Source organism: Schistocerca piceifrons, chromosome 5 (assembly GCF_021461385.2).
Source record: "Schistocerca piceifrons isolate TAMUIC-IGC-003096 chromosome 5, iqSchPice1.1, whole genome shotgun sequence".
Taxonomy (NCBI): Eukaryota; Metazoa; Arthropoda; class Insecta; order Orthoptera; family Acrididae; genus Schistocerca; species Schistocerca piceifrons.
In genome coordinates, this window is record NC_060142.1 from 708,639,789 (window position 1) to 708,653,501 (window position 13,713).

Below are 13,713 nucleotides of genomic sequence, written 5' to 3' on the forward strand. Positions count from 1 at the left end.
CTGCCTGCAGCTGTCAGTTTTTAGTTTATTTTTAATACTGTTGCACAGTTTCACCCTTATGTCATTTTCAAATACTATGTGTTTGCTGTTTGATTATGAAAAAAATCTGCAATGGAGAGTAATCCAGTGGCATGTTAAAAACTAAAATTAAATCAGATCTTCCATAACAGGCTAAAACTAATCTCCTGCACAAGCCATTTAGTAACTTCAAATAAGAAGTAAATATTTGTGACTTGGAAGAAAGCTATGACTGTAAAATAAAATTGCATGTACTGTTCAGGCAGGATGTGACAGCTGTACAGCAAATATTCTGCAGATTGAATACTGCATGCTTTCACTTTCACAGTGGAGAAATCGAATCCAGCCGTGATACACTGAAGATGATCATCTTCTATATGGTTCCCACAATATTCACTATCTAGAAGCAGCATATTTCCAACACATTGTAAAATATAGTACTATCTTATCACACTTATTAATAGTTTCTAATTATGATTTATTGATACATCACTTGCTTTTGACATATGTGGCAAGAGGGCACACATACGTTCAGGAAATAGTATCGATAAAAGCTAGAAAAGGTTCCTATAAGCACATGTGAGGAAACAAGAAAACTTCTTTTTTATTTTTTATGCATGTTTCTGTATGTAGTTCACTGAAAGCAGTGGTTTCTGTAATGGTTCCACACAGTGTGATAAACATGAACATTGACATGGACACATATTGTTTCTCACAGTAAATGGCAGTCCTTATATTCTGCTATGGTTTAGCCAATAGATGTAATCAACAGGCTCATGTTATGGATGTCAAATGACATTCACAGAATTTGAACTGTAATAAAAAAAAGTTTGTTGTTGATTACTTCAGCAGCTTACAGATATCAGATTGGAATAAGGACAACACATCATGGTGTCCTCACTTAGTTTGCAAGCTGGATATGGAAGAGCTATAGTAGTAACGAGTATATGATGATCTTGAAACATATGTGCAAAGGATTATAACTTCTGAAGGCCTTGACAACATGATGAATTGTGCATAAGTATTCACTTTACGCATATGATTTACATGGCCACTTTCGGGCCCCAAGACCATTATGCAGGATTACAGTTCTGCCAGTTGCTGCTAATTCAGTGCACTTAAGATCTGCAGTTCACCACGTCCATTTTCTTTTTAAGATTTGTCAGAGTGGGATTGTTCACACATGTGGGCAGCTGAAAATTCTCAGCTGATTACGGAAGTAAGGTGTCAGGTTCACTTCAGGATTAGAAACAGAACTTGGGGATGACTGCCTCAGACTCATACCCTTTTTCTTGGAAACATTAACAGGTGATTTTGCCAATAATTTCTCTTCAACAACCACCCAGCCAGATTGCCAAACATTACAAACATTATTCTTTGTAATTTTGCCAATATCCTCTCACAGTCAGATTGAATTTCACTGTGAATCTAACAGGCGTGTTGGTGCCAAACACTATAAAATTATGTAACAAGGAAAACTGCCAAACAGCTGTACAATTTGAGAAGTTATTCTATTTTGTTTTGACAACCAGTTTCAGCAGTTCACAATGCTATCTTCAGGCCCCTGTGCACCTCATGTGTAGACACTTGATCTTATCAATATTGGCATACTGAAGCCATCAGTATCTGTATGTTGTGAATTTGTATTTCAAGTGCTTCCTTTGAAGACTTGTCAAGTTTTCAAAAGAAGCACTTGAAATATAAATTCATGTCATCCAGGTACTCATGGCTCCAGTATGACAATATCAGTACAATTGATTCTCTATACATAAGGTACATATGGGGCCTGAAAATGGCATATTAAATTGCCGAAACTGCTTTTGAAAATAAAATAAAATAAAATAAAATAACTTCTCAAATGGCAAGGCTGTTTGGTGATTTTCCTAGTTAATTAGACCAGCCACTGTCCTGCATACACAGAAGCTCAACAGAGACTGTAAAATTACGTTAGCTGACATAATGGAATGACAGACCCTCCTTATCAGTGTACTGCTGTACGCAACTCGCTGTTACAGTAGGTGGCAGTTTACAGGGGTGTGTGGCAGTAGGTCGGTACTGATCTGCTTGCCAGTACTGCATGACACTATGTTGATACTGACATACTTGCCAGTACTGCGACACTGCAAGCCAGCCACACTGCTCCAACCTGTGAAACTCACCTGACCTTAATTAAGTGCAGTTATTAGTACACTGTGCTCCAACATGTGAATTCTGCCTAATTAAGTTTGTAACACAACCACATTTGAGGAATTAGAGTACAATTACTAATAAAGGGAAACAAATTCTGGTAGAACTGAGCTATATTCTGGAGGCCCAGTGCCCTCAAAGTAAGTGGTTGTATATGTGTCATTGGATCAAACCAAATTCAGAGATGGCACCTATCACAACTTATAGAAATTGCTCAAATGTAAGTGTGCCATTACTGTTGGTACAAAGGCCACCAAGAAATGTAACTCACATAAGAGTTTTGTCTTTTGAATACCATAACACAAATAATCTAAATTGGGGAAGATGCAGTTAATGCTCTTTGCCATGTCGGATGTCTCACAGCTCACTAGAATAGTTACGATTGCTGTAAATAAATTATTTTGTATCCTCCAAGTCAACGAATCTCACAAATTGATATTTGCAACCAAAGGGTCATTGACAATGAAATACCAAAACACTTGAGTAGCTAACAGCTCACCAATATGTCGTGTTCACTTACCTTCACACGTGGGTGGTGCTGTGTACCACATGCCATTAGCTTTCTTCATGAACTATGCGTGTCTAAGCCTCAGCAATTTGTCACCAGCAGCATTATACATCAAACACATTCTTAAATTTCACTATGTGTGTGACTTAGGTACTGTTGTTAACACAGTATGCACCCAAAAAAAGCTTATTGTGCAATCAAGACGAAGTGACACTCATCACACATGTATCCTTCTCAACTGTCGAACTGCGTTTCCTGTAACAATGACTTGTCACCCTACTGCTCACAGTTCTTGGTGGTAGTGACATCAGACACCAACGGGCATCAAATATTACTTCTGCTTGTTATTACATTATTCTCTCCAATTTAAGTACATGGAAACCAACTCTAAACACTGTTAATGGTTGTAAATACGGTGAATTCTCTACTGCCCACCACAGCAAAATGTACGGTGAACTGTTTTCCTTTTTGGCTTGGCCCACTGACTGGCTCGTCCGCAGGAACCAAAGTGAAGGGGTGCTCACTTTGAGAACTGTGTCTTAACTTTAAAATTGAGCCCTTTTCGGTATCCGTGCACCTGCTCCTACCCTTTCCAGGCCCTGCTGGCTTTGCCGGCCAAGCTGACTGGTGAAATTATGGGCCACCATCAGTGCCTGCCTTCAAATGCACTAGCCCCAATCTCCTGCCCTCCAACCACCTCTGAGTAAATTCTGACAGATTCTCTTAATTAAAACTTAAATATCTCCGGTCTGTATCCTCTGATCATTATTAATATTTTTACCACTATCATCATACTAAAGTTCCATCGATTAAAAAAACAAAGATGCTGTGACTTACCAAACGAGAAAGCGCTGGTAGATAGACACAATAAAAAACACACAAGCACACACAAAAATTTCAAGCTTTCGCAACCCACGGTTGCTTCATCAGGAAAGAGGGAAGGAGAGGGAAAGACATAACGATGTGGGTTTTAAGGGAGAGGGTAAGGAATCATTCCAATCCCGGCAACAGAAAGACTTACCTTAAGGGGAAAAAAGGACAGGTATACACACACACACACACACACACACACACACACATATATACAGACACAGGCAGATATATGTAAATGCAAGGAAATTGGGCAGAGATGTCAGTCGAGGCGAAAGTACAGAGGCAAAGATGTTGTTGAATGACAGGTGAGGTACGAGGGGCGGCTGTGAGTCACTGTGAGTCCAGATCATGAAGATGTCATCAATAAATCTGTACCAAAATTTGGATTGGCAGGCCTGGGTAACCAAGAAGGCTTCCTCTAAGCCACCCATAAATAGGTTGGCGTTTGAGGGGGCCATCCTGGTACCCATGGCTGTTCCCTTTAATTGTTGGTATGTCTGGCCTTCAAAAGTGAAGAAGTTGTGGGTTAGGATGAGGCTGGCTAAAGTAATGAGGAAAGAGGTTTTAGGTAGGGTAGCAGGTGATCGGTGTGAAAGGAAGTGCTCCATCGCAGCGAGGCCCTGGACGTGCGGAATATTTGTGTATAAGGACCCATTCCATATCAAATTATCCCTTCCCTACAGCTTAGGATTTTGTGGCAAACAAATCTGCTCCAGTCCTCAATCCCTGAACCATTACACAAATAACCTGAAAACATCCTGGCAGATTAAAACTGCGTGCCCGACCGAGACTCGAACTCGGGACCTTTGCCTTTCGCGGGCAAGTGCTCTACCATCTGAGCTACCGAAGCACGACTCACGTCCGGTACTCACAGCTTTACTTCTGCCAGTACCTCGTCTCCTACCTTCCAAACTTTACAGAAGCTCTCCTGCGTACTGGCAGAAGTAAAGCTGTGAGTACCAGACGTGAGTCGTGCTTCGGTAGCTCAGATGGTAGAGCACTTGCCCGCGAAAGGCAAAGGTCCCGAGTTCGAGTCTCGGTCGGGCACGCAGTTTTAATCTGCCAGGAAGTTTCATATCAGCGCACACTCCGCTGCAGAGTGAAAATCTCATTCTGGGAACCTGAAAACACTTTCGCATCCCGCAACCACCCTCCCGGCCTGGTACAGAAGCAAATAGCTAGACCCACTTCCTCATCCCCTCAAACCCAGAACCTCCTACAGAAGAACCCCAAAAGTGCTCCACTTGTGACAGGATAGTTTCCGTGACTGGATCAGACTCTGAATATGGCTCTCCAGCAGGGATACGACTTCCTCAAATCCTGCCCTGAAATGAGATCCATCCTTCATGAAATCCTCCCTACTCCACCAAGAGTGTCTTTCTGCTGTCCACCTAACCTTCGTAACCTCTTGCTTCATCCCTATGAAATCCCCAAACCACCTTCCCTACACTCTGACTCCTACCCTTGTAACTGCCCCTTGTGTAAAACCTGTCCCATGCACCCTCCCTCCACCACCTACTTCAGTCCTGTAACCCGGAAGGTGTACTTGATCAAAGGCAGAGCCACGTGTGAAAGCACCCACGTGATTTACCAACTGACATGCCTACACTGTGGGAATGACCAGCAACAAACTGTCCATTCACATGAACGGACACAGGCAGACAGTGTTTGTTGGCAATGAGGATCACCCTGTAGCTAAACATGCCTTGGTGCACGGCCAGCACATCTTGGCACAGTGTTCACCGTCTGGGTTATCTGGATACTTCCCACTGACACCAACCTATCAGAACTCCGGAGATGGTACTTGCCCTTCAAGATATTCTCTCTTCCTGTTACCCACCAGGCCTCAACCTCTGCTAATTTCAAGTTGCTGCACCTCGTACCTCACCTGTCACTCAACAACATCTTTGCCTCTGTACTTTTGCCTCGACTGACATTTCTGCCCAACCTCTTTGCATTTACATATGTCTGCCTGTGTCTGTATATGTGTGGATGAATGTGTGTGTGTGTGTGTGTGTGTGTGTGTGTGTGTGTGTGTGTGTGCGCGCGCGTGAGTGTATACCTGTCCTTTTTTCCCCTTAAGGTAAGTCTTTCTGTTCCCGGGATTGGAATGACTCCTTACCCTCTCCCTTAAAACCCACATCCTTTCATCTTTCCCTCTCCTTCCCTCTTTCCTGATGAAGCAACCGTGGGTTGCGAAAGCTTGAATATTTATGTGTGTGTTTGTGTGTTTTTTATTGTGTCTGTCAACATACCAGCACTTTCTCGTTTTGTAAGTTACATCAGGGGAACATTCCACGTGGGAAAAATATATCTAAAAACGAAGATGTCGTAACTTACCAAACAAAAGCGTTTGAATGTTGCTAGAGGCACTAACAAACACAAACACACACACAAAATTAAAGCTTTCGCAACCCACGGTTGCTTTATCAGGAAAGAGGGAAGGAGAGGGAAAGACAAAAGGATGTTGGTTTTGAAGGGAGAGGGTAAGGAGTCATTCCAAACCCTGGAGCAGAAAGACTTACCTTAGGGGGAAAAAGGGACAGGTATACACTCGCACGCGCGCGCGCGCGCGCACTCACACACACACACACACACACACACACACACACACACACACACACACACACACACACATCCATCCGCACATATACAGACACAAGCAGACATATGTAAAGGCAAAGAGTTTGGGCAGAGATTTCAGTTGAGGCGGAAGTACAGAGGCAAAGATGTTGTTGAATGACAGGTGAGGTATGAGTGGCGGCAACTTGAAATTAGCGCAAACAAAAAGAGAAAGTAATTTCAATATGCCCTCTCTTCCCGTTACCCACCAGGCCTCAACCTCCGCTAATTTCAAGTTGCTGCCACTCATACCTCACCTGTCATTCAACAACATCTTTGCCTCTGTACTTCTGCCTCAACTGACATCTCTACTCAAACTCTTTGCCTTTACATATGTCTGCTTGTGTCTGTATATGTGCGGATGGATATGTGTGTGTGTGTGTGTGCGCGAGTGTATACCTGTCCCTTTTTCCTCCTAAGGTAAGTCTTTCCGCTCCTGGGATTGGAATGACTCCTTACCCTCTCCCTTAAAGTCCACATCCTTTCGTTTTTCCCTCTCCTTCCCTCTTTCCTGATGAAGCAACCGTGGGTTGCGAAAGCTTTAATTTTGTGTGTGTGTTTGTGTTTGTTAGTGTCTCTATCAACATACCAACGCTTTCGTTTGGTAAGTTATTGATTGAGGTGGCGCAGTGGTTAGCACACTGGACTCACATTCTGGAGGACGCCGGTTCAATCCGGCATCCGGCCATCCTGATTTAGGTTTTCTGTGATTTCCCTAAATGGCTTCAGGCAAGTGCCAGGATGGTTCCTTCGAAAGGGCATGGCCGGCTTCCTTCCCTAATCCGATGAGACTGATGACCTCGCAGTTTGGTGTCTCCCCCCAAATCAACCCAACCCAACAGTATAAATTAATGGCAACCTGTACATCGTGTACTATGGCACATACACAGGGACAAATTCAACTTTAAAAATCTATTTCAAAAGGTTAAAGACTGCATAGTTGTTACATGGTAGTTGTTGGGTATTATTGTGATTACACTGTCACTGTCACCAACAACTAACCTAGGCAGAACCCAAGGACCAACATTAGCAAAGTAATGTGTGAACATTGCATTGGTTGCTTTGTTGATGGAATGAGGTTTTTGGCGAAAATGAAGATTCCATCATTTCATATGCGTTGTTTTACCACCAGCTCAAAGTGGAAGCAATACGTTTCATTTGTGGATCACAAAAAATCTGTCTACTATTCATATGATAGTGTAGAGAGTACAACTTTAGTGCATTTGTTGGTGAATAATGATGCTGACATTTTCTGCATTCACCAGGAATGTTTCTGCTGTATTATATTGGATCATTCAGTTACTCATTTTACAAAACGGTCTGTGATGTCAATTACTTCCTTTTGATAGTCTTGTGCAATTGTGTAGGAGATCAGATGTGCTCTCTATGGACATTCATCTGGTATGAAAATCTCTGCACCAAAAGAACACTATGTATTGTGATAGATAGCTTTACTACTTATATTCCAGAATATGATATATTGCCACCATCATCAGCAAGTGTAGAAACTTGGTGGAAATCTGCATATGTATATGTCTCTTATTTAACAACAGCATCATGTTTACACATATCTTCAGCACAAACCACTCTTTCCAGTGGCAATCATTGTACAGACTTGCAATACACATAACACCTTCTAGTGGTGCAAATTCAGAGTTCTAAGTTTTGATTCAATGAAACTGTCGGGGGATTTACTTTCATTTGTACAACTCTTATGAGTCTCATCAGTTAAAGATATTGGGAATGGCTTGTAATGAAAAAGGTAGTTGGTACTCACCATACAGTGGAGATGCTGAATGGCAGATAGGCACAACAAAAGGACTGTCAACCAAGTGATCACTCACCCAAAAATACCTTCACCAGGATTAGATAAAACAAACACACACACACTCTCTCTCTCTCTCTCTCTCTCTCTCACACACACACACACACACACACACACACACACACACACGACCACAGTCTTCGCTGCTGCCGAGCCAGAGATTGTGGTCATGTGTGTGTGTGTGTGTGTGTGTGTGTGTGTGTGTGTGTGTGTGTGTGTGTGTGTAATTCTGATGGTAGGCTTTTTTTACCATAAGCTTTTGAATACATTGAGAGAGTATTTAAGGACTATCCTTCGCAGGAGAAGTATTCAGTGAAAGAAACCATTTGTTAAATGAATAAGGGACAGGATAATACTTGTGACCTGCTGGTCAGTGAGATGGCATTGTTTGAGGTCATAGGTATATGTGGCAGGAAGAGAGGAGGCAGCTCACTATCAAATTTAGGAAAAATAAATGATTGTCAGCAACTACTAAATGATAAGGATTGAGAGGCTACACAGTAGTTTTGTGACCATTTGCGCTACTTATTTCAGATAAATAACTGGGGTCAAATTGTGGTGCTATATCCAGTAAGAAATATAGTATAAGTGGTAACCTCAAAAATATGAAAGAACAAAAACTGTGAGCAAACATTAGGATAGGCAACCACTCACTTGCAGCAGTTTGACAGATGACACATACACACATGTGACGGACCAAGAAAATGCACTTGCCTTGTGCCAGCTATAACCCATTTCACTCATTTGTATGGCAGTTCAGCTATTGTTTTGTTCTTATGCGCCATTAGTAATGCCCAACACATCCTTACATGCAATTAAATTTGGAAATGGTACACTGCAGTCTGTTTTGTGGCAACGCACAGCAAATTTTTCAGCATGATGATGCTTTTCCTAAACTTATTTCACAAAAAAGGCCTCTGTTACACAAAACTCATCAGTTCCTCATCTCTTTAGTGTAAATATATCATGTACCATTTTGAAAACACAACCATATGGTGCTAATGTAGAATATTTTCTAATGTCTTGGACTGTACAATAAACACACAAACTTAATAAGTCAATGTGATTTAAAGTAGCATTTTGTAATTATCTCATTTACAACCTTCATGTCCAATGATATGCCTTATCCTGTCTTGTTACTGTCTCTTTCTTTAGATTGTACATATTTACTGTTACGTACATTTACTGGCTTTTTTATTTTATTTTCTCTGTGAAGTGTTTATCTATTGAAAAATCCATTGTTTTCCTTCCCTTTCTGCTGTGCCTTATATTTAATTTCCCTTTCCTAATTCCACATTTACCTTCCTTTGGATACAAATATTGTTGTTATTTTCTTTAAGAACAAATGATTAAGTTTTATATAATTCTCTGTTGTAAGGAGAGCACATAAACATATATATTAGAGTATCATCACACTATATATCACTTTTGCATGTACTGTCATGTGTTTTCATTGTTCAGTGTCGTTCTTTCATATGCATGATGGGCTCCTTCTCTTACGTCTTCACAAAAACTGTATCATTTCACAAATGGATGTAATTGCTTATGTGTGACATTGTCAAAGGTTTAGGCACATATTTGATTTTGTTATGCATGACTATAATTTATTCATCTTGTTCAACTGTGCTTCTGCTTAACAGCATCAAACTTTATGTCTATCCTACAGGAATTCATCATGATCCGTATGGATATCCACATGCTCACAGAGGTACGAGCTGACACAAACATGTTGCAACAGATAGTTAATAACAAAAAACCTTCAATTAAGTATGTTTTGTGTTGTACCTCATACAGGTTGTGTTATATGGATAGAGATAAGCTGTGCGTTTCTTAGATATTTGCTCATTTAATTTTCACATAAGATGCTTCTTTTTTCTTTTTGTTGTATAACAAAATCTGTGCTTAGATATTTATAATTGTAAAAGCCATTGTTCTGGAGACTACCTATCTCAAAAGAAAACATACTTCTCTTTTCCATTTTTCTTTTAATTTCTTTTTATGTGGCATGTTCATTATCAAACTTAGTTTTCTTTCTTTTTTAGCATGCAACTGATATTTTAATTTTTTTTATATTTCTTTTATTCTCTTCTCCTTTTGTCTTATGACTGGCAGAGCCTGTAGTTCCATCAACTGGTGTTGTGCGACAAACTTCTACAGTACCATTATTAGGCTGAGCACTGATGTATTTGGAATTCAAAACAGTAGTTGACCCAGATTTAATTATATTCAGTTGCCGTAAGTATAGTAGTAATGTGCATGTGATGTATCTTTGATGCATGTTTGAGTTTGTTAGTTTTGAAAGGTTGCCTTGATTTCTGCAAATCTTGTGGCATGTCAGACGTGAGTTTATCTCTGTGATGAAAGTTTGTATGAGATTTTGGCTCACATTTTTAGCCCTATGTACTATAAAAAAATTATGTTACTCATTTAAATATTGCTGTAAATATATTCATTTTTCTCTCTTTTGATAGTTTTTCAAGTCCCGTTTCAGCTCCTCTTTAATACTAAATCATCAAATAGGTATTCTGGTTCAGAACGCATGACATGATGACAAACATTATAACATTTCGACTGTTTGGGAGATTACTTGATGATTATGTATACTAAGATTTTAATTTTGTAAGGTACACATGTTACAGAATGCAATTGTTTAGCTTAATATAATAACTGTTTAGGAAGAGAGTCCATACATACCAATACATCTCAACACCAAGAATGTAATTAATAAGTTACAAGAAATGCCAACAAATTAATGTGTAAGATTCTCAACTGCCATCAGCTTGACACCACAATACTGCACTGTAATGTACTATTGTGCATTGTTGAGACATATGGTTATTAGAGAGGGGATTCCTTTGGTAGTCTCTCTAATTAATTTACTTGACATAATTTTGACATGACCTGGCACAACACTGACAGTTTCTGAACATTCTAAATGAATGTCAAGTAAACCTGCAAATTTTGGCAAAATTGCCACTATGAACAGACATTGCTGTGAAGTTTTCAATAGTGTGTTCCTTGGTCTGTTTCTTGTTTTGTATTTCTTTGTTGCAGCAATTGTTATAGTTACTGTGATTTTCATTTGAAATTCATTAATTTCTTTTAGCAAATCTTTATTTGGGAGAGGTGCAGCAGTCATTCTCCCCCTCTCCCTCCCTTCCTCACCCCCCTCTCTCTTACCTCCTCGTCCCCTCTCCCTGTGCCCTCTCCATGCCCCCTCGCCACCCCGTCTCTTCTCCCTGTCCCATCTCCATGCCCCCCTCCTACCCTCTCCCTCTCTCCCCCACTCTCTCTACCCCTCCCCCTCTATTCCCTCCCTCTCTCTCTTCCACTCCCCCCCCTGCCCCCCCCCCTCTCTCTCTCTCTCTCTCTCTCTCTCTCTCTCTATCTCTCTCTCTCTCGCACACACACACACACACACACACACACACACACACACACACACACACACACACACACACACACATAACCACACAAAAAAACCAATTACACCATCTGTGCATGGGCATTGTGTTCCATTTTAGCATGATACTCTCAATTTGTATTTCCAAAGTGTTGCTTGCAGCTGAGTGCACTGTTGTCCAGGTTTATGCTTTCAGATACCATGTATATTGAATTTTTCAAATCAATATTTAGTCTTTATACATAAATTAAGGCTTTTATATCTCTCCATGACATTTTACATCTGGTGTAGTGGCTTATGCAATGTCCATCTCCACAGTTTCTTTTCAGTCATATATTTGTAAGAAACATGCATAAAAAAATCAAGCATTTAGTGAACTAGTATTAAACTATTATCTAACTTATGTGATAACATAATTTCAGGGAGTTTTGTTATTAGCGATGACACTATAGCTTCGTTTAATTGAAGTTCACTAATTTCTCTGAATGGTAATAGTCAGGTTTCTTCCATACTACACACATCTACATAATTTAAATGTATTTTCAGAGCTTTTGTGATTTTCATTGTCATTACAGATCCTGAAGAATACCATTTTCTTGCTGCAAGAGTGTTATCACCTGAAGGTAACCCATTTGAGAAAGTATATGCTGAAGAATGTCAATATTTATTACTTTCTTTACTTTTGTTATGCTCATGATCTGTGGTGTGGACACTTGACATTCACTATCGCTAATAGTGCGGCACGCACACGCACGCATCCACTCTCACACACACACACACACACACACACACACACACACACACACACACACACACACACATGTAAAACACTAAAAACACACAAGACCTTGAACTACATTTATGAAAATACTTGATGTGGTAAAAAAAGGAGAAACTTGCATAATCATAATAAATAAATGAATAGTACATGTAGAATAATTCATCCATTAATACCTCAACTTGCATTAAAGATTGTTAATAGCCTGAGTATGTTGGAGCAGTAATATTAATTACCCTTTGATAATAGAATACTTATAATTCTAAAGTTCCATCAAATTCATTATTTTTTTACTCAGTAACTTTTTTATGGTGGAAACACTGCATAAAGAAACGTCTGTCTTACTACTAGACGTAAACTGTATTTTAATTTACTCCTAATGACTGTATTGTCCTTAAAATTTCCCATTACCCACAGGACAGGATAATTGTGCTATTGTGACATAATTATTTGGATATATTTGACAGCAACAATCCAGTATTTCCATACGTTGATAATCTATTGTAGTCTATTTGGGTCATAAGATGTTTTGTTTCTAAGGAAATATGATTAGATTTTAAAAATACATGTCTCAGACTTCTAATGTCAGTGGCAAAAGATCAGATTTGGAATGCAGGTACTGATTTTTGTGTGCTGTTAAAATGTTTGGTTTCTGGATATGAAGTTCACATAATACTTTCTAACTGAAAATTACTACAGACAGTAATATTAGAGTTGCTAAAGATATAAATTACCATGAAATTAATTGTTAGAAAATATATTTCTTGGTGTTGATTCAATGTGTCTACACAGTATTTCAATAGCTGGTGTCGTCATCTTGATCAGGTCTCATGAGTGGTGCTCTCAGATATGCTTAGTGTCTGGTCTCTGCTTGGCACGATGAGAGTCTGGTTGAAGTCCAGACAGTAAGCACATTGAAAGTCAGCACTTTATGGGGATGAGTAAGTCAGTTGTCAAAATATTGTGCAGAAAGGAATACTCATCCTGGGCAGCACACTCAAAACGTACAGTATTTCAATCATATCAGGGGAATATCTGATATTACTGGGGAACAATAATTATTATTATTAATACTTCACAAGTAAAAAAGTATCTTCCATGACTACACACTGATTGTTAGATCAAGGCAGTCTAGTAAAATTATATGCCACAGCATGAGTCAATGCATGACATAGGCATGTTGTCTGTATGCCTGGCAAAAAACCCTATATCTATCAGAAATTGTGCTAAATGTACTATTTGTTTTTGCTACCTGTTTAGCTAACACCCAATGGTGATAAGAAAGAGATATTAGTCTATTTGTTTTAACTGTATTTATTTCCAAGAAAATGTAGTGTATTGGAAACAATACCTTGTTTCAAGACTGTCTCATACTTCATTTATTTTTTGTTTTTATGAAAGTAAGGACAGTCTTTCCTCCTCTTTCTGTAGATTTTTTGGTAGTCAGTTGCCTCAGATGATAGTATTTCTGGACAATTGTTGTTACAGAAGAAACTGTT

General features: G+C 39.5%; 1 protein-coding gene across 13 annotated transcripts in view; it reads left to right on the forward strand.

Moving 5' to 3' along the window:
- LOC124797888 (voltage-dependent L-type calcium channel subunit beta-1) overlaps positions 1–13,713 on the forward strand; it is a 739,772-nt gene that overhangs the window by 681,751 nt on the left and 44,308 nt on the right. For 5 of the 13 annotated variants that reach the window (XM_047260987.1, XM_047260993.1, XM_047260988.1 and 2 more), the window contains exons 9-10: positions 9,700–9,741; positions 12,012–12,059. The exons of 3 other annotated variants lie outside the window; for them this stretch is intronic. In XM_047260987.1, coding sequence (XP_047116943.1) covers positions 9,700–9,741; positions 12,012–12,059 — 90 coding nt within the window. Of the gene's footprint in view, positions 1–9,699; positions 9,742–10,145; positions 10,269–12,011; positions 12,060–13,713 lie in introns of all 13 variants that reach the window. 5 more of the 13 variants (XR_007016895.1, XR_007016896.1, XR_007016894.1 and 2 more) reach the window with 3 other exon arrangements.